This window comes from Amblyomma maculatum, chromosome 9 (genome assembly GCF_055883805.1).
Source record: "Amblyomma maculatum isolate TAMU_Amacu chromosome 9, ASM5588380v1, whole genome shotgun sequence".
Classification (NCBI taxonomy): Eukaryota; Metazoa; Arthropoda; class Arachnida; order Ixodida; family Ixodidae; genus Amblyomma; species Amblyomma maculatum.
The window spans coordinates 64,283,229-64,308,270 of NC_139352.1; the positions used below are offsets into that span (position 1 = coordinate 64,283,229).

The 25,042-nt window shown below is 48.9% G+C and overlaps 1 protein-coding gene and 1 long non-coding RNA gene across 3 annotated transcripts in view; one reads left to right on the forward strand and one right to left on the reverse strand.

Moving 5' to 3' along the window:
• The window catches only part of LOC146179223 (uncharacterized), a 294,299-nt gene that overhangs the window by 266,852 nt on the left and 2,405 nt on the right, over nucleotides 1-25,042 (forward strand). The window lies entirely within an intron of this gene.
• LOC146179229 (cell adhesion molecule Dscam1-like) overlaps nucleotides 1-25,042 on the reverse strand; it is a 185,462-nt gene that overhangs the window by 147,271 nt on the left and 13,149 nt on the right. Inside the window, exon 1 of one of the 2 annotated variants that reach the window (XM_084578909.1) lies at nucleotides 16,512-16,656. The exons of the other annotated variant lie outside the window; for it this stretch is intronic. Coding sequence (XP_084435035.1) covers nucleotides 16,512-16,641 — 130 coding nt within the window. The 5' untranslated portion in view covers nucleotides 16,642-16,656. Of the gene's footprint in view, nucleotides 1-16,511; nucleotides 16,657-25,042 lie in introns of those variants that run through there. 2 annotated transcript variants of the gene reach the window in all.

Genomic DNA, 25,042 nt, shown 5'->3' on the forward strand with positions numbered 1-25,042 from the left:
GTTGTTGTGCCCTTAGATAATGGAATATATTGTTGAAGGTTATTGTATACTTTTTTTTTTTGCAAATCGCTTCTTTGAAGACAGATTGCAACTACCTATGTTAACGGGAGTAGAGGGAGAAAAGAAAGTTACAACACACTTCTAGCTGTGCGCCACGCTGTTAAAATCCCTTAGTTTTTTCTCTGTGTGTGTGCGTGTGTATGTGTCCGCCCTTTCCGAGTTTTACGTAGGTATAGATCAGTTTATGAAACTAACTATAATTCGTGTGCTTTTTATCTGTTTTCACTATTAAAAATTATCGTTAACAGCTACTCTGATGCGATGCACGATAAAAATAAAAACTAGTTCGCTTATTTCCTCGCGTACACTGTCATTGCTACGCCCCATATATATATATATATATATATATATATATATATATATATATATATATATATATATATATATATATATATATATATATATATATATATATATACACACTCAGAAGCCATTGAAAATGCCTGCGTTTAGGTGTTTGCGCTGTTAGCATGCATGGGCAGTGTCTGATACATTAGTAGCGCTAAAACGTTAGATCAGCACTCGTTATATGTTCACTCACTTCAATAGGTACTTCGTGTACAGATTGCTGGGAGCGCCATGATGTTTTCAGCAGACATTATAAGTGTAATTAATTTAATAAATTCTGGTATCACATCTCTCTGAATGATTAGAGAGATGTGATACCAGAATGCACTTTTCCCAGCGTTTCAGGTTGGAGAAATACATTTTTCTCAGAGGCATCTTTGTTATTCATGGTCAGCCTGTCTACACCCACATCAGGGCAAAGTCCTTTCCCATTTCCCCACAATTATACGGGTCCTAGTTGTGCCAGCTGCATCCATTTGATCCCCGCAAACTACGTTGGTGTGCGCCTTGATGTGTGGCCTTTTATCTTCCGTCGTCTTTGCTCGCTACTTCATTGATATGCCTAATCTCATCTGCCCACCTAACTTTCTGCCGCCACCACAGCCGTCGTAACATTAAAGTGAGCAGTGAGAAGTGTTAGGATCGGTAGCTGTCTGTCGTTCTATCCATCCGCCCGCCTTATCAAGTGTCTTCGATTTGTCAGTAACCGCTCGAAAATTCAGTCAATCAGTGTCAATGTTGAGATTAGCGCACAGTAATCTTTGACAGGTATACGACCTTGAAGAAATTCTAAGTAATGATGCAGTTGGGAGAAGTTGAGCTGCAATATAACAAAATACATCTGATGCGCTGACGATGCCACATTGCAGCACATACACATGTGTAGGGTTGGAATTCAACGTTTTTCTCCAGATTCCCAACACGCACGTCACGACTTTGTTCGTAACATATGACAGTTACCTTAACTGTGTGAGGCAGTATGCGAGAGCTTATATCAACGTTCCTTTAAAGCATCTGCATCCGAATAGGTCGTCGGTTTCTATCCGCTGTGTGTTGAAGTAGAAATGTTGTCGCATATCACCTGAGACCAGAAGAGATAGCGTCAAGGCGTCGCTTCCGTGGTCGTTGGTAGCCTTGCATGTGTAGTTCGCCACGTCCTCGACTCCGATGTCTTGGATGAGTAGCACCATGGCGTTTCCTTTGAAGCTCATCTTCACACGCTCACTGTCTCGAGTTAGCTCGTCGCCGTTCTTTTGCCACGTCATGGTGTAAGGGCCAGAGGAGTCCTTTTTCACGAAGCACGTCACTGTGGTGTCTTCTCCGACCGAGAGCTCGCTCGAAAAACCGGCGCTGTGCAGTCTTGGTGCGCCTGGAAACCCGGATTATGCTCTGTGATGAGGCCGGAAAAACGAACGCTTTTCCCAGAAACTGATTTTGTTAGGAAGTCTGTTCATTTACTGATACAGCGTCGCCAGTAGGTGCGAGCTAGTGTGTTCATCATCATCATCATCAGCCTGACTATACCCACTGCAGGGCGAAGGCCTCTCCCATATTTCTCCACTTAACCCGGTTCTGTGCTAGCTGCATCCACTTGACCCCTGCGAACTTCGTAACCTCATCAGCCCACCTAACTTTCTGCCGCCCCCCTGCTACGCTTTCCTTCCCTTGGAATCCAGTTTCTTACCCTCAGCGACCATCGGTTATCCTCTCTTCGCACTACACGTCCTGCCCATGTCCATTTCTTCTTAATTTCCACTAGAATGTCGGTAACTTGAGTTATTTCTCTGACCCATGCACTGTGCACGCTTCCTATCTCTTAATGTTACCCCTACCATTTTTCGTTCCATAGCCTTCTGGGTTGCCCTCAACTCAAAGCTAGTGCGTTGAATTTGGCTAAACAGCTTACCTTGTCTTTGGGCTAGGCATCGCGGAAATGGCACCGCCGTAATCATTAAGCCAAGAGCGATGAAGAACTCTATCAGTGGATAAATAGCAGTCAGAAAGCACAGTTTACGACAGGCAGCCATCCTCGACCGGCTGCATGACAGGTTTGGGCCGATGGCTTGTTCGGGGCTTTTGTAGTTGAGGACGAAGTGGCGAGGAGGAAAAACCGTCGAACTGTGGACAGGTTGCGGCAGCTGGTGGCGGATCTGGGAACTGCAACCTTCAAACGCTGTGTGTCGACTTCTGCGGCTTTCGCGCCTTTTCTTCCAAAACTCAGCTGAAACTGACTAAACATTCGACTTGCGCCCTTCTCGTTCATGTGCTTCTTCTGTTTTCACCCTAAAAGCAATTGTTACGAAATAGTGTTTAATTTAGATCTCTAGTACAGCACTCTGCATGTAAAAGGCGTTCGGAGTTTCAAGTAGCTGTAGATGTCCGTCGTTAAAAACTCTCCAGACTCTTCACTCTTCTTCGAAGAAGTGATGAAGTGATAGTTGAACACCGGTTCCTCGTGAGTGTACCACTTCCAGGCACAGCAGGACATGACCACAGGTGGCGCACCCTGGGGAGCTCGAGGTTTTCGGCCCACCCCCGTGACGAACTATTTTATTTTTTTGTAAAAGCTGTGTGAACGCTGGAGCTTGTGGGTTACATTTTACCACGTCTCAAGCGATTGCGCTTACACTGGAGAACGCTCTCAAAAAGTTATCGTGTCAAATTCCCGGCCGTAGTGCCTCATTAACATGGACACTGGTCTTCAAAGATTTGTCCATAAATCAAGTCGTCCGTAATAAGGAATCACGAGGAATATAAGACGTGTGTTCAGAAAAAGAAAATGTTGCGCTATGACTATAGGATCTGCCTCTGCAAAACGGTCGTAAAAGATGTTGAAATTAGACAAATGTCTGGCTGCTCCAAGCTCATTATCGCGGTTGCCCTTATGTTTTAAATATCATTGCGGCTTCACGTGCCTGGTTATCTGCCTGTGATAAGCTTGATGGTGTCTCCTGGGTGGATCATCTGACCCTTACTGCGGCTGTTGATATTAAAATGGCCCACGACCCTGTCCAATGCTGATATATAGGCTTTTTACGAACACACGCGAAGACAGCTTTTCAGAGGCAATCATGCTGGTAATGGTAAGGGGCGTTGACTTGGCAATTTTGTATAAAAATGTTAAGCCACCACAAGATAGCGCCAACTTATGAAAACGTGCAGTCCTTCGTATGCGTTTATACGAGTGTAAATTTCAGTGCGTATTCTCACTTGTGTGTCGTCGTTTAGATGCCGTTGCCCACGTATGCCCTCCGGCAGTGTCAAACGATAATGAACTGTTTTACTTGGAACGCAGGGGCGTGCCAGAATCTGTAGTTTTTCGCTAGACCTATTATCACAGCGCAGCTCGAAAGAGATGCTTCTGTCGTTTGTGGGCATGGAAAGGCATTTGAGTTTAGTGGCTTCCCCTAGCGTCATTTTACAGGGCTAGCTGGGCCCTAATATCGTGGCAGTCAAGTTGCATGAAAATGTTGCGCGGCCATGAGAACGCCATGCCAGAGGAGCGACACCGTACAGCCAATCCTAGGAGCACTGCGACGAACACGCGCCAAGGAAACTAAATTTCCACTGTGCAGCAGCAGCGCTCAGGCTTTCGCATTTCTCCAATCAGATTATGCAGTGCTCTCGGCAGTTTTTCAGCTCTTGTTTCTCTACCTCTTTGCGATGTTTTGCCGCACCCGTGGTCAAGGCTAACCAGGCTAATGGTTAGGTTGAATACTGGGTTTAACGGTTAGCTGACGCCACCGTTTTCAGTTACATATAGTGTGCTAATCATTGCTTTTTCAAACCCGAATTGAACAAATAAGCGTGTTTCTGAGAACATTTTTGATAGAGCTGTATAGCTGCACCTGCTTATGTAGACGTTTGTGAGTAGTTACCTCGTTATTACTGAAAGAAACGTGTCCTGACCGATGCTGAACTGTCCGACGTATGCGTGGCCCTGGTCACCTGGACCAGGGGTAAGGCTCAGCATCCCCGCGATCTCCAGCGCTGGAAGCCCTCCTCAGTGAGACTTGCAGAGCACCTTCGGCTCCTTCAACTCACGAATCAATCCCTCCCACAGGTATCGCAGTTCACCGAATACATGGGCTCACATTGGGAGAAAGGCAACACGACCAAGACACGATGTGGGCAGCGTTTAAGCCACGTGTACTTTGAGCTCCTCTCAGAATGAGTATAGACCTTTTCACGACCCTGGGAGAAACCGGTTTGAGTGGGCTGTGAGGCAGGCCTGAGGGGAGAATCCTCAGCTTTTCCCTGTGTTATGAGCACAGCCCAGTTTCTAACATGGCAGCGCCCTTTGGCCAATTTTGAAAACGTCTATAAGTGGGTTGCAAAATGTGTTCCTGGAAATTATGAAATGGGTTTCGGGGCACATATGCACGTGTCGTGTAGTATATCTGCTCCAGTTCGTTGCGTCTAGTAATGCACTGAATGTGCGCTCATATGAACTCGCGGAGGCGCCTACCTGTAACCAGGAGCTGCGCCGACGACTCGCTGCTCCCCACGGCGTTGCTGGCCACGCAGGTGTAATTTCCGTTGTGCTCCACCGACACGTCGACGATGGTGAGCGTCGACACGGAACCTCCCTGGTGCGACATCACGGAGATGCTAGGCAGCGTGATGTCCAGCGGACTGCCGTCCTTCGACCAGGATAGTATCAAGGGACCTACGCTGCCCTTCCTAACGACGCAGTTCACGACTGCCGTATCTCCTGGCAAGAGGTTCGACGGGAAGCGAAACTCTCGGACACTGGGGGCTTCTGAAAATGGACGCCATTAGTACTGTCAATTCACAACAGTCGTTTTCTGTTCCCTTAAATGTGATTTGGTCTGAAGGCAATCTCTTGTCCATTGTAAATATATTACAGAGCCGTTGGCGCGCAAAAAACGGAAGTGAAGTTTCAGAAGTACACCGTAATCTGGACATTCAACTACTTGACCTGTAGCGGCCGACGTTACTAATCATTACCGTTTACGCTCTGTCGTGGAGCGCGTTGCTAACCCTTGAGATAACAAAATTAAGACCGGGCTCTGTAGGGTCGCCATTAGCACCATTTGATGCTCTTCTTTGCTGCGTAATCTTGTCTATGCTGTGGACATCAGTACATGACCGAGCTGTGTATATTTGGGCAGATTTCGGCACGTTTCATGGATATATAAGTCGCATTAACGCAACGTTGCATTGATCATACCTGAAGCCGTCGAAGTTGCCGTTGCCAGTGCCGCCAAAAGGGATGTCATGTAGATCAGTGCGCTCATCACCGCTGGATCAGCAGCCAACATGCCAACACTGCTTTGCTGATGCCTGAGAGCGCTATTCACGTCGGTGTAGACGGTTCTGTGCAAGTCCGATGCTCCAGCTGCATGCGTACCTCCTTACAGTCTGACGCAGATCGTGGTCGTTAGCATTCTCCGAGAACAAAGTTTGCCGAGAAATGGGTGAGTGGCGCCACCTATGAATGCCACAGAGAAGTAAGAAGCGCGGGAAATGCGGACGAACTAAACACGCGGATTAAAGGCAGCTTCACCGTTTTATTACGCAACGGAAGAGTATTTTTCATCGCTAACGAAGGAGCAGGAATGAATGTCACGTGAGGTCGCGTACTTTCCGGTGTTTATTCCACGAAAATTGATACGTCCGACGTATTCATTTGGTTCTCGGCACATGTTCGGCGGACTCTTGGCTAAAGTCACTTGTAACGTATGTCTGCATTCCGCTTGCTATGCGTACACGAAGCTCAGCCTTCGCGACTCTCGAGGAGGTGCTACGAAGGGTTCGCTCATTCTTGCGTGGTTGCATTGCCACAATGAGGCAGATCATTGTCTCCACTCAGGGTTGTGAGCGCGCGAGCACCGCCTGCCACGAGCACGGTTGCAGGCGAGCGACAACGGCAGGCAAAATTCCTGCCGAAGCTACTAGAGGCTTATATAGCTGGTACAGCGGCGATGAGCAGCAGGCCGGCGAGCCTGCCAAGGCAAAGATGCGTTGCACCGCAGTACATGAGTGTAAAGCAGGAAAGCTGGAAGCGCGAATGAACCGCTTCCGTACGAACAGCGATGTTCTTTGGGCATTTACTGGAGGACTAGCCAAATAAGTGCTTAGCTGCATGTAGCTTTGTCTTCTCATTAAATGTCGCGTGATTGGAGCTTAGACCCACGTATACGTTCGGAGTTAGCGTGAGCCGATCGAATGGCCACTGTCATCACAAACAAGCGGAAGAGTTGCGGCGCCGGACTTCGATACACATGAATTTTTGCCTGGAAATGTACCCAGGAGTAAATTTGTAGTTCAACGCTGCAGTATACACAACCGAAAGGGGTGATTTTTTTCAAGCACTTACATAGCGTAAACTGAACAGTGTGGCATGAAACTCAAGTATATTATATATACGCACATCGGATGCCAATCGCCCCATTTTGGGCAGTGTGTAGATACGGGAAAAAAAAAGGAGCTAAAGATAGCCATCGCGCGACACACACTTGTGCAGTTGTATCAATTTACATTTGTCCTGTAATTACGATCGAAACACACCATTCCATCTATAGTACCGAACCTCGCGTGATACGTCGAACTTTGAAAACCTACGTACCGGGAGAAAAAAAGTGTACCGGGTCCATCCGACGTACCTTATCCACAGCCTTCTTTAAATCTGTTTTTCCGGCTAGTTGGTACAAATTGTAGAAAGCAACGATTATCGGTAGAAAAAGATTCTTAAAGCACGAAAGACTATGCAGAAAAAAAATGCACAAAAAGGCCGACGGCTAAGTTCTCTTTCTGAGTACAACGTCGCCAGTTGACTTCAAAATGGTTGGTTGGTTGGTTTGTGGGGTTTAACGTCCCAAAGCGACTCAGGCTATGAGAGACGCCGTAGTGGAGGACTCCGGAAATTTCGACCGCCTGGGGTTCTTTAACGTGCACTGACATCGCACAGCACACTGACTTCAAAATGGCTCCCAGCAGATGTCAATCAGGAAATGGAAAATGAACTAAACGCCTCTTTGTATCCGTGATGCGGGGCCCTACACAAAATAACACTTTCTTAATATTATCTGCTAGGTCACCTGATGCCATTTGACGCCTTGGGTGCCATCTATTATACTCATGCACACTGACGGCGCCTGGGCTCTCGGTACTGCAATAACTGTAACAGTGACATAACATGTTAAATGTGCCAATAACTGCTTCTTTAGTTTTCGGAAAGTATGATATGGCATTAGCATAATAATCCGCTGGAAGTGTCACCTATAGAATGCGTTCTTGGACGATTTGCAGCTTGCATTGAGTGCAGGAACTATAGTACTGCGTTATCTTGTTTGTGAAATGGTTGTATGTATGCTTGGTGGCTTGAACAATATTCTACAAAGTTTTAGAGAGGAAACAAGACGGAAACACGCGCCATATGAAATGGATGATACCAAAACAGACGCAGGAACGGCAACTGTTGTTAACCACATCCGCTCTGAAAACAAGTGAAGGCTTGTCCTCTGCTTAATTTTGCTGCGTCTAGTTGCAAAGTGCTGATTACCTGAAACAACGAGCGATGCAGTAACCGACGATTCCGCACCGGTGGAGTCCGAAGCCGTGCAGGTGTAGTTTGCACTGTCTTCGAGGCCTAATCTTCGGACGGTGAGCGTCGCCACGCGCTCCGTTAACACTGTGGTCACCAGTCTTTCACTTCCGCTTCCGCTTAAGCGCTGCTCATCCTTGAGCCAGCTGAAGTAGAATGGAGGTGTTCCGCTTTTCACGACGCATCTAAATATGGCATCTTCGCCTGGCGTAGGGTCGTTCGGGAACTTCACCAGATGAAGTGCGAGGTGTCCTGGCGCGAAAGTCGAACTGTGATTACAAGGCCGAGTTTAATAAAACACGTAAGAATAGTTTGGCAAGGACTTCGCATAGTGCATGTAATATGCGACTTTACCTTCTCTATGGGAACCTCAATGGAAGCTACGCCTCCTCTTTTTTAACGTAGAAGTACTTGCTATAGGGCTAATTGGTTCATGGTGCACATTGGAACGGCGCAAAGGAGACGAACACAGGAAAGAAGAGGACGTTTCCTCTTTTTTTCCCAGGTTCGTGTCTTTTGCGCGGTATGTTTAAATAGGAGGCGTAATGCTTTAACGTAGCGAAACATTCAGGGTAGGTCTTGGGGCAATTTCGCGTACTCTCGTCTAGCATATATATGGCTTCAAGCCATTCACTGACCTTTCGACAGAGGATGCTAACGCAGCGCAGGAAGGAGTTACTGCATGGTGAGGAGCTTTAAGTCGACGTGTGCCTGCGTTAGTGCTACACATCTCAGTATGTGAACTTTCGAATGCGGTTATACATTTAGCAAACGCTGTTCGTCACGTTAGTCCTCATGTAGGCGGGGGAGGGGGGAGGGGAGAGAGACGAGTCCCCTTTGCTACCTGCGACATCACTTGTACATTTTAATGCTGACCACGGAGCTACGCTGACACTAGCAAGTAATTGTGTAGACTTACCCACGTCGCTCTCTTTAGCTGCGGTGAAAACAATTAACATTGTAGCAAACAGACACCAAGGAATATGCATTATTATCCACGCACCGGAAGTGCTCCGCTGGGATCGCGCACACGAGCACCAGATAGCTTCCGAGCACGGCTTCACGCTTCGAATGCGACCAACCTATTGGCACGCAGCAACCAGAGACAGTCCGAAACGAAACAACGAAGCGCCAACAGTGGACGAGTAACGCCATCTCTCGGCGTCACTCGCAACGTCGAATTTGAGTGAAGGCGGCAGGGAGCATCACATCCAGATATACGAAGACTGGACAGCCCCCATTACCGACGCCAAAGCACAAGTTTAGTGTCCTGCTAGTCTTCATTTCAGAGTCTGACTCCCTCAACCTGATCTATCCCGTCCAGTTACACTCAAGTCATGCTTGTGAATAAAGATTTATGAGTGAATGAATGAATGAATGAATGAATTAATGAATGAATGCGAGAGTGTGCGCTGTTAGCTTAGTGACCTGCTGGTATCATCAATTGGTGAAGAGTGCAATCAATACAAATTATCACTTCACATTTGCGGAAACCGCAGCAATGAAGTATCCGCCCCTTCCATTCGGGCGCAAGAATAAAATGCAAAAAAAAAAAAAAAATCCGGAGGCCGCTAGGAACAGTTTCGTAGCATCAGCGGAGCTTTGAGACGTAGACAGACCCGCTTCTCTCCGTTTGGTTTTCTTATACACACGCAGGAAAGCACTGACACGAAAATGAAAGTAAAATATTGGTGGGTCACTTTCCTTGCATGGAGTGTGAGAATGCAGGGGAATGATTTTGCGCTTGATTACAGGACAAAATGCAAACTTTTCATTCCTGCGTAGAACTGTAACACCTCCTCATCATGATATGTGACCAACTTGGTATACAGTATACGCATTTATCACCCGAAACTTTTTTCTGGAGGCGGAAAGCATGCAGCTCCCACACAGAGTACCCGCGTTTTTCGACCCCGCTCAAAAGGGAGATGACAGCGACGGGTGCACCGGACCCTTTGCTGACACTATGATTGCGCCAAAGTAAAGATCATATTGTAACCCGCGCTAACCGTGTCAGCTCTGGAGGGAGAAGAAGACGAAGTTCTGCGGAGTGCGCGTGGTTCTGGGACGCCGCTGCTTTTGCCTGGTAAAGCGCCTGCTCTCTGCCTCCTGTGCCTCAACCCCGTCCTTTGACTCTGTCCTTCTGGACTGCCGTCCGGGTAACGAGAGAACCCGTGACATTCTGGTGGAGACGCAGGGTAAATGCATCACAGCCCCTCAAAACCCGCTACTCTGAGTTCGCCCCCAAGTCTCAGCCGCCGCCCCTTCGACGAGGAGGCCGAGATACGTGCCAGTCGGCGACTTCAAGGGCTCGCCCCTGAATTTGGTCTGTTGCCGAACTCAGGCTCTTCACTACTTACAATGGCCCGGAGTACCACGACCCAATGTCAACAGACGGACTCGTTTCTTGCACCGTCCGTGGTGTACCTACCGATGGCTCCTCGAGCGGCTGCCACGTTTCATGGCGATGCCTCCGAAGATGTGGAGGATTGGCTGGAGCAGTACGAACGTGTGGCCCGCCACAATGGCTGGAATGCCGAAAACTGTCTTCAGAATTTGTATTTCTGCCTGGACAGTACGGCTCGGCACTGGTTCGAAAACCACGAGGCCTCCCTTACATCCTGGGACATCTGTAAGGAAGAGCTGCGACGGACGTTCGCCAATCAGTATCGGCGACAGCGAGCAGAAGACCTTCTGCAAACGAGAGTACAACGACCCGACGAAACTGTAACGAGTTTTGTTCAAGACGTCCTACGACTTAGCTCCCGTGCCGACCCCCGTGCCACCGAGGAAAAAAAGGTGCGTGCACTTATGCGGGGCGTCAAGAGTGACATTTTCGGCGGGCTTATTCGTGATCCGCCGACTACAGTGGCACAATTTGTAAATGAGGCGACGAACATCGAGCGAGCCTTGGTTACGCGAGCGGACCATTATCGTCGCCTTGCTGGAGGTCCCAGCGTTTCCAACCTTTCAGCTGCTCGCTTTCCTGTCGGTTCCCTCGACACCGCAAACCTACGCGAGATCATCCGCGAAGTTGTACGCGAGGAAATACGGCAGCTGCTTCCACCTGCTGATGGTACGGCATCCTGCGCCCTCACGGATGCTGTCCGCGAAGAAGTACAACGTGCCCTTTATCCACAGTGCTCCGCTGCTTCTTCACCTACTCAGCCCATTGAGACGTACGCGTCCGTTGCTAGTCGCCCGCCGCCGCAGCAGCCACCACCGCCGCCTGCTCGCCGTCAGTACTTGCCTGCACAACCCCGTGTCCCTGTGTACGATCTTCGTCCGCAGCAGCAATGGATGAGCAAGGCTGACGCGTGGAGGACAACCGACCAACGCCCACTATGCTTCCACTGCGGAGAAGCAGGCCACGTCTACCGTCGCTGCCCTTACCGCGAGCTTGGTCTTCGTGGTTTCCAGCGGAATGCTCCCCGCCCGGAGTTCGGCGAGCAACCCCGCGACATCGCGGACTATCTGCGCCGTTCACCACCACCCGACCGGTCTTCACGTCGCGACCTTCACTCGACACCATCCCGCCGGTACGATTCTCCCCTTCGCAGCAATCGACGGCAAAGCCTGTCCCCTCATCGGGAAAACTAAGCCCGGCGACGTCTGGAGGTGACGTTGCCGAACCCGTTCCTGTTAAAGAGCCTCCACGTTTTTCGCCCCGCTCCCCCACGCGAACCGACGATCAACCCGACGACCTTCCCGACGAACTTCGCGCCGAACTTCTCGCCGAACTTCCCGCCGAGCTTTCCGACGAGCTTTCTGACCAACTTCACGACGAACTCCCCGACGGAGCTTCCGACGACCGTCGCGCCACAGTGTACAATAACCTCGATGTTGTGATCGACGGATACGACGTGACGGCACTCGTTGACACAGGTGCAGACTATTCTGTTATGAGTGGGGAGCTATGCCGCCAACTTCGCAAAGTAACGACGCAGTGGGATGGCCCCGATATCAGAACCGCTGGAGGCCACCTCGTGAGCCCAATCGGCAGATGCACTGCTCGTATTGAGATTAACGGTCTCAGGTGCCCGGTTACCTTTGTTGTACTATCGAAATGTTCCAGAGACATTATTCTCGGCATGGATTTTTTGAGTGATTGCAGCGCTGTAATCGACTTTACCGACCGCCGCCTCACGCTTAGTCAACCTCGATATACCTCGGCGCAAACAAAGCCCCAAGTTTGCACGGCACGCGTCTTGGCGGAGCACGTAACCATACCGCCCCAGTCTAGCGTATTTCTCCCTGTCACGTCCGACCACGTTGCTTCTGGCGAAGTTCTGCTGGAAGGAAGTGATCAACTGCTCCTTGAACGGGGTCTTGGTGTTGCTCGAGGTATCGCGCAGCTGGATACTGGCTGCGTATACGTCCTAGTCACCAACTTTTGTGGCACTCCACAGCGCCTTACGAAAGGCACGGCTCTCGGTACCATGGAGAGCATTACCGCCCCTATTCAAGTTGTTGCCCTGTCGGAAGGTGCTTGCTCATCCTCTTCGCAGCAGAACGATGCACCTTTGGGTGTAAGCATTGCACCCAATCTCTCTGTGAGCGAGAGGGCCGAATTGATAGCGCTGCTTGCAGAATTCCAAGACTGTTTCTCTACGTCATCCGGAGTTCGCCAGACGACCATTGCCAAACACAGAATAATTACCGATGACGCTGCTCACCCTGTTCGTCAGTCGCCTTACCGAGTTTCTTTCAAAGAACGTGAAATTATTCAGAACCAAGTGCGAGGAATGCTGGCCGACGATATAATCCAACCCTCGCACAGCCCATGGGCAGCTCCAGTGGTACTAGTAAAGAAAAAGGATGGCACTCTTCGATTCTGTGTTGACTATCGCCGTCTCAACAACGTCACCAAGAAGGATGTTTATCCCCTTCCTCGCATTGATGACGCACTTGATCATCTACGACATGCCCGTTACTTTTCATCCATAGATCTGAAAAGTGGTTACTGGCAAATCGAAGTTGATGAGCGCGACCGAGAGAAGACTGCTTTTATCACCCCGGATGGTCTATATGAGTTTAAAGTGATGCCGTTCGGCCTCTGTACCGCCCCAGCAACCTTTCAGCGCGTTATGGACACCGTCTTGGCCGGACTGAAGTGGCAAACTTGTCTGGTCTACCTTGACGATGTTGTAATCTTCTCAAGCACGTTCTCCGATCATCTTCTTCGCCTGAGAGCAGTACTACAAGCTATAAGAAGCGCAGGCCTCACTCTGAAGCCAACAAAGTGCAAGTTTGCCTACGATGAATTAAAATTTCTTGGCCACGTCGTCAGCAGCGCGGGTGTTTGTCCAGATCCCGATAAAACAGCCGCCGTCACCTCCTTTCCTACACCATCGGACAAGAACGCTGTACGGAGGTTTCTGGGCCTCTGTGCTTACTATAGGCGCTTTGTTCCCAATTTTTCTCATGTCGCTGCACCACTTACTCATCTCACGAAGGAGAACGTCGCCTTCCAGTGGTCAGATGAACAGCAGCGTGCATTCGACCGCCTTAAACAAAGCTTACAGACCTCCCCTGTACTCGGGCACTTTGACCAGGACGCCGAGACTGAAGTTCATACAGACGCCAGCAACAAGGGCCTCGGAGCCGTACTCATTCAAAAACAGAACGGGACCGAGCGTGTAATCGCTTACGCAAGTCGAGCATTATCGAAGGCGGAGACTAACTACTCGACCACTGAAAAAGAATGCCTCGCGGTAGTTTGGGCGATTAATAAGTTCAGACCCTACTTGTACGGACGCCCATTTCAGGTGGTTACCGACCATCACTCTCTATGTTGGCTCAGCACTCTGAGAGACCCTTCAGGGCGACTTGCACGGTGGGCCCTTCGGTTGCAAGAATTCGATGTTACAATAGTTTATAAGTCCGGTCGCAGGCACACAGATGCTGACTGCCTCTCGAGAGCCCCTATAGAATCAGCATCTGACGGTAAAGACGACGAGTATGAAGATGCTTTTATAGGTACCATAAGCACGGTCGATATGGCAGCACGGAAGCGACACGACACTGAACTCCGTGAAGTAATCGCCCATCTGGAAGGTCAAGAAGGCACCATTCCACGCGTCTTCTTGCGCGTTCTACCCGCATTACGTCTTCGCAACAATGTGCTATACAAAAAGAGCTTCGCAGCGAGTGCGAGGTCTTGGCTACTGGTTACTCCGGCTGACCTACGTAATGAAATTATGGACGCCTGTCATGACGACCCAACTTCCGGGCATTTGGGATACAGCCGAACACTCGCACGAATTCGTTCCAAGTATTACTGGCCTCAACTTGCTAAGACTGTTCGTCACTATACCAGGACCTGCCGCGAATGTCAAAGACGTAAGACTCCGCCCGTACAACCCGCAGGACATCTTCACCCTATTCCGCCGCCTATGACTCCGTTCCAGCAGGTAGGCATGGACCTGCTAGGACCTTTCCCTACGTCCAACTCGGGACGCCGCTGGATTGCTGTTGCTACGGATTACCTCACACGGTATGCTGAATCGCGAGCTTTACCTTCTGCAACAGCGGCTGATGTAGCGAAGTTTTTCGTCGAGTCCATCGTCCTGCGTCACGGTGCTCCCGAAGTCTTGATCACAGATCGCGGTGCCGCGTTCGTGTCCCAGCTAATGGCGGAGATCTTGCGTTTAAGCAACACGCACCACCGGAAAACTACCGCATACCACCCCCAAACGAATGGGCTCACAGAGCGCCTTAATAAGACTATGGCCGACATGATATCTATGTATGTGGACGTCGAGCACCGTACATGGGACGATATTCTTCCCTACGTAACGTTCGCTTATAACACCGCAACTCAGGAAACAACCGGATTTTCGCCGTTCCGCCTGGTGCATGGCCGAGAGGTGACTACCATGCTTGACGCCATGCTTCCCCATGAGCCGGAGGCCTACTCTTACGACGATGTCCAACTGATATCCCAGCACGCAGAAGAAGCCCGACAGTTGGCACGCCTACGCATCCAAGACCGCCAGCACGTCGATGCACGCAGGTACAACCTCCGGCATCGTGAAGTTCATTTTGCACCTGGTGATAAAGTGTGGGTGTGGACTCCCGTTCGCCGTCGCGGTCTCAGCGAGAAGCTGCTAAAACGTTACTTTGGCCCATACGAGGTCGTTCGCCGTATAAGCGACGTAAATTACGAGGTGATTCCGATTGTTCCAAGCACATCTCGTCGGCCCCCTCATCCTGAAGTGGTGCATGTGGTTCGCCTCAAAACTTACTGTGAACGCTAGAACCACGTATTCTGACTCTGAGCTCTGCTCGATTTAACGTTTCAGTTACGCTGGAGCGCGCATCGGGACGATGCGCCTTCCAGGGGGAGGAGTAGTGTAACCCGCGCTAACCGTGTCAGCTCTGGAGGGAGAAGAAGACGAAGTTCTGCGGAGTGCGCGTGGTTCTGGGACGCCGCTGCTTTTGCCTGGTAAAGCGCCTGCTCTCTGCCTCCTGTGCCTCAACCCCGTCCTTTGACTCTGTCCTTCTGGACTGCCGTCCGGGTAACGAGAGAACCCGTGACAATATGACCTAGAATAATCTGGATCTGATGATCACATGGAACAGATCACATTATCAAGAGCGCCCATTGGTTTCTTCCAGCCATATAAATGTTCATCTTCCATGAGAAGAAACATGCGCTACGAAGATGATGGCTCTATAACGCGTTTGCAGAAAATATTATCACTTGGCTATCGCTTATCACCCAGAGCTTCAGCTCACTTGTACCGAGCGGCCGCCTTCGTGCAATCGGCATACAGCAGACAGCGGAAGAGAGAGAGAGAGAGAGAGAGAGAGTGTGTGTGTGTGTGTGTGTGTGTGTGTGTGTGTGTGTGTGTGTGTGTGTGTGTGTGTGTGTGTGTGTGTGTGTGTGTGTGTGTGTGTGTGTGTGTGTGTGTGTGTGTGTGTGTGTGTGTGTGTGTGTGTGTGTGTGTGTGTGTGTGTGTGTGTGTGTGTGTGTGTGTGTGTGTGTGTTAAGTTCTCCAGTGCTGTCGTAAGGCTAGATCAGAAGAGAGTGCACCGGCTGTAGCGAAGGCTCTTGAAAATCTAATCTATTCCTGCTGTGCGTTTGTGTTTGATCTGTGCTCAGTTGTGTCTGTGTTGACGCTAACCATCGAATTTGCGGCAAGCCGATAGCTTGAAGCCACGCTTCTGGAGGCTTAAGTTAGGCTGATAGTCAAATGAGTTGGTAGTTGAAAAAAAAGTGGCACCTGTGCGCCCTGATCGCCTTAGGCGTGTCCTGGAGACTTTTATCCCCAATAGTATACGCCGTGAAATCAGCTGCCGTCCAACTCGCGGATAGCGCTGTGATATTTCTATGTACTGTCTTCGTCAAATATATACAGGCCAAGAGGGTGCGCGTCTCCAGCGTTCGCAATCTCGCAGGGCACGAGAAATCTCGTCCTCACCATCAAGCTTAGGTATTCCAGCAGTGCTCCCAGGTGAGCCGTTACAGGGCTTAGAAGCCACGTGTGTGAGAAACAATGGGCATTACAAACGCCGCGTGCGCGGTTACCTGACACCAAGAGCACCGCGGTGCGTCGATCCGATCCGTTTGCATTGGAGGCGACGCAGGTGTAGTTGGTGTCAGCGTCGTCGTACCCGATGTCCCTGATCGCAAGGATGGACAGCACGTCCGACTCCATGTGCACGGTCACGCGGCCCACTCGTTCTTCTCCAGACAACGCTGTCCCGTCACTCGTAAGCCATACAATGTCGTGCGGGCCCCTACTTCGGGGTTTCAGGGCACACACGAAGACAGTTGAGTCGCCCAGGGACAGATCTTGCTGGACGGCGAATGGTCGGATTATAGGGGGCAGTCCTGAAAGCCACATTAGAGAGATTTAGCATACCGTGATCCGCGATTCGCCACCGTCACCCTCTGCCGCTCGTGGGCGAGGTGCACAAGCTGATTGGTTCCGATGCGGCAGGTCAATGTGCCGACATCAATCATGTGGCGCCATCTATCGGCATCAAAGTGATCTGGGCATACGCAATAGAACGCGCGCTGGCGGATCACGGTAACGGATCGCGGATCACGGTGCACTAAATCTCTCTATTGCCGCACGGTTAATTCAGCGTTTTAGAATGCATATAGCTGCGGTTGAGGCTGGCCTCCCGTCGGTTGATACTAGCTGTTGTTTTGGAAATGCAAATGAATGTGTTACTTATTATTCCTTGTAATGATAAAAATGAGGGCACAAACAGTTCAGTGTGTAATCTTACTATTGTACAGTGATTAAACGGTACTAGGATGAACAGCTATTCGTCTAAACTGCAGGCTCGCCCAAGCGCCGTGACATAATGTTTGCACTCCTCGATCCATATTTGGTCAAGGCCAGTCCAGAAGTCATCTATGAAATCGGGGCTCACGGTAGGCGGAGTTAATGAGGCCTCAAGCTGATGCGAAAACAATAAATTTACAGTTGTTGTTTGGTCTCAGTACTTCCTGTCTGGGTGTTCTCCTGGCGCACTGCTTCATAATCAATAATCCCATTACGAAACAATACGTTTCGAAAGCACATGTGTATAGACTTCGAAAACTGAATTCTTACGTCATTAATATGCAGAGGACAACCTCACAAGATGCTTCATTTGGCAAAATAAAATACAACTAAGAAACAATCGCTACACCAAAATCGGCTCTAATGAGATGATACACTGACTATTTCTTTCTTCTTCTCATTGCTTTCATGAAGGTCGCCTACGTAAAAATTTCCACCTCCTATAGGATCTCGAGCAGCGCTACCGATCGCCGTGACTTCCTTACCTCGGCTCGAAGTTGAGGACAGCAAGGTGGCGGCAATCGCGAGGCGCATCGCTGGTCCCCGGAGGAGCGTCATTGTTTCTTCCGCGACGATTACGGAGTGAACAATGGGCTCCTTCGTTGCCGCCACTTGAGCGGTGTCGCGGAAGGAGACAAGAGCATCTCGAGATTCGCTGTCTCCGGAGAGAGCGCCGAACACAGAGCGAGATAGCGTCTCGAGAGGCAAGCGCACGTCGAAAGGCGTCCGTCTTCCTGCCGCACAGGAGCGCCGGAATAACGCAGTGCTACCTCTTTCATTCGATGTGAAATAGAACCGTTCTTGCACGCATCGGGAAGAACGCCCTGTATATCTTTGCAACTCATAGCCGGACATACCCCGGCAAGATAACGTGTATACCACCTATATGTGCCGCCAGGTATGGCGGGATCATGGATTGCACTTTGACTGCTGGTTTAACCGCTTTGGAGTCATTCACTGACCACAGTTTACGGGGATTTTGATGCCGAGGCTATATTTCTCACGCGGTGCTCCACTGGTGAGCTCAGCACTAAGGTCATCCCTAGTGAAACAAACAAAAAAAAAAGTCGCAGTAACCTCATACAGGTTTCTCATACTAAAATCATACAAATCTCATACAATCTCATATTTCTCATACGTTGAATTATTCTAGTATGAGATTATATGACATTTGTATGAGTTTAGTACGAGTTTAATATGAAAATTTGTACGAGGTTATTGTGACTCATACGGTTTTTTCACTAGGGATGGGACCCCTGATTCCGTTGGATTCACCAGCTGGGTAGAGCAGCGACCACGATGATCGACCCGGGGCTTCCGCACAAGGCCTCGCTGCGGTAGTTGTCAACGTGTAGTAAATTTAATCGGAATACTCTTGTGGTGAACTCCTGTGTCGCCCTGTTCTTCTAAAGCGCAGGTATTTGGCGCCCTTTCTTGAATTTCGCGTCGGTGTTGTAGTTGTCCACATTGTAGTTGGCGTTGCTGGCCACCTTCCAGCTGTGGCAGGTTGCGTAGAGCGAAGCGCTACCTGCTACAGCTAACGGGCGACAAGATACAAAGATAGAAACTCCTGTCAACCTTTAGGGCAGCATGAAAGACCTATTGAAAAAACATTCTGCGATGCAGTAACGTTATACATAGTTTATCATGAAATGTCATTCAAATAGCATGCAGATATCATAGGATGTCATATATTATATAAAAAAATCTTGCATGTTTGACGGGAAGTACGCCACTGTATGATTTCTGTGTGCTCTTTGAATGAAATTATATGATAAACCCTCTGTGAGGTTATTGCATCATAGAGCTTTTTTCAGCAAGGAAGGGAGAAAAGGTGAGAAGCAACGAGTGGTTTCGAGGTTTTAGGGATATGACGACAGCGGAGAACTACACAATGCGAAGATCCTGTTGAAAGCGTGTAGAACAGCTTCACCTGCGCAGATGCAGCGTCGGGTGATGAGAAAGAAGGCAGAACATTTACTAGGGGAAGCCAGACTTCAGCAGCTGAAGTGCATTTGTCAAGTCTGTTAGCAAAGTTGAGGTTAGGCCAGGCAAGGTATGTTTACAGAAATAAGTCTTAGTAGCAACACTCAGTCGTCACGGAGGACACACAAGTGGCTGTCCAGGCCGCATTCAAATATGTGAAAAGCCGCATACTCGTAATCAGCACACGAGACTCTCGACGGTATACTTGGCTGCTTATCCAGAGAACGCGGGTTGAAGACAGGCCTTGAAGGCCATGCTTCGGTTCAGGTGGAACGCAAGGTGGATTCGTGCGCTGTGCAATGTCAGTGCAAGTTAGATCTGCAGACCTCTTATACGACACCTCTTTCGCTCTATCCGTTATCTCTTCTCTCGAATAGCGATACAGACGCTAACTGCGTCTCATTTTCATTTTTAGCATTACTCGTGGTAGTATTAAGGAGAGAGTAAACATTGAAAGACGATACTAATTACGAATTTAGGCAGCTGCGGTGAAGTGCGATAAATTCTATATCCCTAGGCTTTTACTTAGTCTATTTACAGGGATTCCTCGTTTCTTACATCACAAGTTTATAGTTGAGTGAAATAACTTTGCCGTCTCCAGTTCAGAGTGTTTCTGCGGCTCAGTGATATTCGTGTAATGGACTGCATGCTTGACATAAGTTCCGCTGTTATGTTAAGCATTAAATTACATTAATCCACTGTGAAAACACAGGTCATCAGCAGCTCCAAATCGAAAAAAAAAAAAACAACTACAGAAGCACGTAAAAAACACGAAAAAATATTCTGCAGTTGTGTAGTACTTGCCAGTTATCTTCTCTGGTTATGTGCAGTTACCTTCTGTTTTGACGACATAACATACTGGCGTTATCGTAAAATTTCTGTTGTCACAACAGGTTAACTGTCAAAAAACAGCACAGAAATTCTGTCGTGACAACAAAAATTTCCGCAGCGTTTTTTTTTTTTCGGCTGATTATTTTTACAAAGAGATTTTGTGCCAGTGTTGCTGTACAAATAATGGTTCTAGCAATAAATAAATAAATAAATAATAATTCTGTCAGGCGCAGAGTTCTAATAAAAACGAGCAAAACTTAAATATTGCTGATAATGTTTCTGTTCACGGTAATGTAGAATTGCTCTAACCTACATTTAAAACACACTATGCTTTATGTTGATAACAAACGTTGGCGTTTTTCGCTGCGACCGTTTAGGTGTAATCGGCTCAAGAAAAAAAAAAGGGGGAGAATTTCCAACATTCATATACATTGTGAAATTACAGTTTTACCTTTTTACTGAGGTTTTTATGGATGATCCCATCAGTCTGTTGTTCTAGGCACCTTTTCAAACTCTACCACTTTTGCAAGTCATCTTTGGTGACATCATTTTATAGTTCACGACATACAACATTAGCGTTTCCAATCATCTTGAACCCCGCCGGGGTGGCGCAGCGGTTACGGCGCTCGACTACTGTTCCCAAGGTTGCGGGATCGAATCCCGGCCTCGGCGGCAGCTTTTCCATGGAGGCGAAAAGCAAGGCGCCCGTGTGCTGTGCGATGTCAGTGCACTTTAAAGAACCCCAGGTGGTCGAAATTTCTGGAGTCCTCCACTACGGCGTCTCTCATAGCCCGAGTTGCTTTGGGACGTTAAACCCCCCAAACCAAACCAAACCAATCATCTTGATCACGTGACTTTCATGACGTCACCATTTTCTAGTTACGAAATACACCACTTGCAGGTTGTACTTAGAGATGACTTAATGACGTCATCGTTTTGTAACTACGACATGCTACACCACTTTTGTAAATCATTCTTAGTCATATAATTTCGAGCCGTCATGAATTTCTAGTTATGACATAGTACTCCACTTTGCAAGTCGTACTGGTCATATGGCACTCGAGTCACAACTTAGGTTTTGCTTCCTCTTTCTATTGTTTCATTGCTTTTGTTTGTTTTATGTTCGTTTTATTTTTGCTGTGCCTCTCGGACAGGCAAACGTTAGATGATCTTACTTGCTTCTGAACGTCCAGATGAGTGATTTTGCGCTGAAAAATAGGTAGAATTAAGCTTCGCGGCTTAGTGCACCGGTATTTGCCGCCAAAGGTCCGAATCGTCAGAAGGCTGCGGCCTTGTCTCCTCGTAGTTGCCCGAATCAAGGCGGGGAAATCATGCTCTTGTGAATGTTGTGTAGGGCTTCACTTACTCAGCGCTTCAATGGTTTCCACAGAAGAGCGCTCTTAAACCTTAAGAGATTGAGTTAACGCTGCAAAACTGATTCGACGACAGCACCTATAAATACTGCCGAAGAACCGACCACGTCTTATAGGCAGAACGCTTTTAGAAATCTTCGTTAAACGCGCGATGTGAGAGGTCGGCATGCATGTGAGCAAGCACTTCCAACTGAAAAACGAAAAGTTATACGGGGCAATAACCTCACACAATCTCATCAAATCACATAGACTCTCGTACGGTGCACATCATTATCATAAAATATCTTCCATAATTTATGTTAATGTACAAAAAACTATGAGATCTTACGCAAGTATATGCTCCTTGTGCGTCCTGCGGGAATGCTGTCCACCTGAGTGAAGAACGGCACGGTAAACAGATTTTCGTTTTAAGTACAGTTCAACAGCACGGAGAAATAGGCTCAGGGTGAGGGACCACGATAAAGTGTTACCGTTGCTACTGCAACTCAGAAACAACTGCATTTTCCCTACCGGTGCGTATTTTTAGGCAGCCCCACTTAATATCAAGAAGGTTTTCGTCATTGTTTATTCATATGCACAGCGCAAATTAACGGGATCAGCCTGACCCTCCATGAAATCGACCCAGATACCAAGCAATAAACGCAATCGAAGCACGCTTTTTTTTATGCGTTTCACCAAAATGTTCGTGCTATCGCGATTCGCAATTTGCGATGCAGTCAAAAGGCACTATCAGTGTGCCTATGCGAAGTACTCGGACGACTCCTCGCTGTAGGCGCCGTCAGAGGTCACATGCATAGCCATGCTGTTACGTGACGGCAGAGAGAGAGAGAGAAAGAAAACTTTATTGTCCACTGGTGTGGGCCGCGAGCCCGTGTCTTTCACCAAATGCGACGCCGTTCACCGGGGGCTGGCCTGCCACTGAATTTTTGTCTGTTGTGGGCCGTCATTGCACCCGCCACCGCTTCGGTGATGGTGGACGACGGCTGTTGTTACGGCACGCATCTTTCTCTCCCTCTTCTTTTTTTTTCTTTCTTGGCTATTTTCTCTTCTGTCCGCACGAGGCAGCGGAGGTGGCTTAGCTGCAGAGCCAGTAGCAGGCCTGTGCATTTTATTTTCTTTCTTCCTACATTCACAACAACAACGCCATTCACGCAAGAATTGAACCACTAACAGATTCTTGCAGAAATCTAACTCGCGTCGTCCCAGGGTGAATAATCGATAGGGATAGCTGTGCAGTCCTCCTCTGCCCCTCTACCCTTTTCTGGCTAACATTATTAACAGCTGCGATGGCAGTACCGGCGCGTCTTCGGCATGAAGATACTGTCTACGACAGAAATTACCCCATGTGCAGCTGTTGAGGCAGAATGAACACCTAGCCTTGTGCCGTCGCGTGCCGGTCCAATACAAGGAAAGCTGCCGTATATGGCGGGAAAGCAGCCGTGCCCGCCAGAACACTTTCCTTGCGTGTTAGCCTCGGCGATGGCAGCTTCTGACGCTGCTCCAAGAACGCCGTACACACGCGCTCCGTAATGAGGCCGCGAGACAATGGGACGAGCCCCGAGCAGTGTCAAATAGCTGTCTTCGGCAGACGGCGGGACCTTTCAGTACGTAACCCGAAGTGTGTGCCTAGAAGAGGGGCCGAGACATCAATTGAGGAGTTATTTCAACACTGGGAAGTGGACGCTTTTGACCAGCCGCTACAGATTAGTACTTAACCCTTCAGCTAAGTTTCAGGCCCCGCCGCGGTCTCAGCTCGAGAACACGGAATCGAATCCCAGTCGTGGCGTCCACTTTTCGATCGAGGCGAAAAGCAAGACCATTCACCTCGGGTTCTGCGACGTGCACTGCAGTGTACGTCAAGGAACACCAGGTGGTCGAAATTTCCGGAGCCTTCCACTGCGACGTCTCTCATAGTCTGAGTCGCAAGCAACCGGATAAGCTCAGACGCCTTCGGTTTTCTGCTTGTGTCTCCCTGTCTAAGTAGTCCGGTTGAAAGTGTTGGTCGACAGGCCAGGACTAGTTGTGTACCTCAGTTCGGTTGTTACAAAAATACTTCCGAACTTTCTTTTCTCTTTCTGAATGTTGACCGAAGTGTTGCACCACCGCTCGAGTCTCATATAAACGCGCCTTATCCAAGGCCTGTGAGCATTGCGTAACTGCAGATTGAACATTTTCAGATTGATAAGCCCACTTATACCAAATCGTCTTAGTGCCTCTCGTCTACGTGAAAGGCGTCCACAGCGGCCTGAGTGAGAGTGCGGTATAGTTTTGACTGAGTTCCCGAAGAGCGCTGTAGAGTGCTACGCTTTTGCTTTATAAGACATCACAACTTCTCGTATACCATACATGGGACGGGCTTATTTTCAGTGCGTATCCTAAGTATTCGATAGCACGTTTATCGACTGCATACGAATCTAATTGAACTATAAGATTTCAACAAACAAATGTTACAAGCAGCCAAGGCAGAAAGCACGAAGAACAGGTTGAAGTCGAGCCCACGAAAAATTAAAATTCAACGCGTACGTACAAGCGGCGCCGCCGAAACTGCCGACAGTAATTGTTTTCGGTGAACGTCAGGCGATCGAGCTTCGAATGCGTCTAAACGTTCCTTGCGACCTCTGCAAGATTCAAACGAAACCACTAAGGGCAGTAGAGTATAAGTGATGTGCAAATACGATGCTGTCGTCATGATGGTCGAGTGTCGTTAGTAAAACGTTCTGGAGGTACAGAAAAGGTATAAATTTTTTTCCTTATCACACGGACGCATTCGCTGAAAGGAACGTACCCCGCAGTGGAGCGTATGCCGGCTGTGCAAATTGGAGATTATTGACTCACGCCGCCTGCCACCGTGGCCCAGACTAAGGCAAAAGTCATCACGGGCAACGGTACTCGAATGCCTTTTTCGCGGCGGACATGGCACGCCTTTCTGGAGTTCCTCCACTTGTTGCCGTCGCCACATGTGAAGTATACGCAGAAATAAGAGCGTGCAAGCTTGAGCCTTCGAAGCGCTTTCAAAATACCTGATATGACGAGGAACGCTGTCATCATGTGTTCTCCGTGGGCGTTGCTGGCGACGCAGGTGTAGTTGCCGACGTCCTCCAGCTGGATGTTCCTGAGAGCCAATATGGACATGGCGTCCATCGGCTGACTGACGCTGATGCGTGGCTCTTGCGGGAGAACTTCACTGGATTTGCGCCACTTGAGCGTGTAGGGACCCACGCTACCCCGTTTAATGGCGCACGTGACAGCGGCCGAGTCGCCCAACGAAAGGTCCGGCGAGAAGCTGAAAGGTCTTATCCGAGGCGGCTCTGGAGCAAAACGGGGAACCAATTGAAAATCGTGCACTTATCGCGACACTCGTCGTTTTTCGAAAGCAACATTTTTCCCGAAGAAAGAAAGCGGCACCTCTCAGACGATACACGTGCTTTTGTAGCTAAATATAGTATTACTACTGAACCTCCCACGTTTGTTTAGAAGCGAAACTACAGAGACATAGTACAGAAACAATGCGTTTTTTTGATGCACAGCTACCCTAATCGTTCCACGCTGGGTCCGACTAATCTACATCTCAC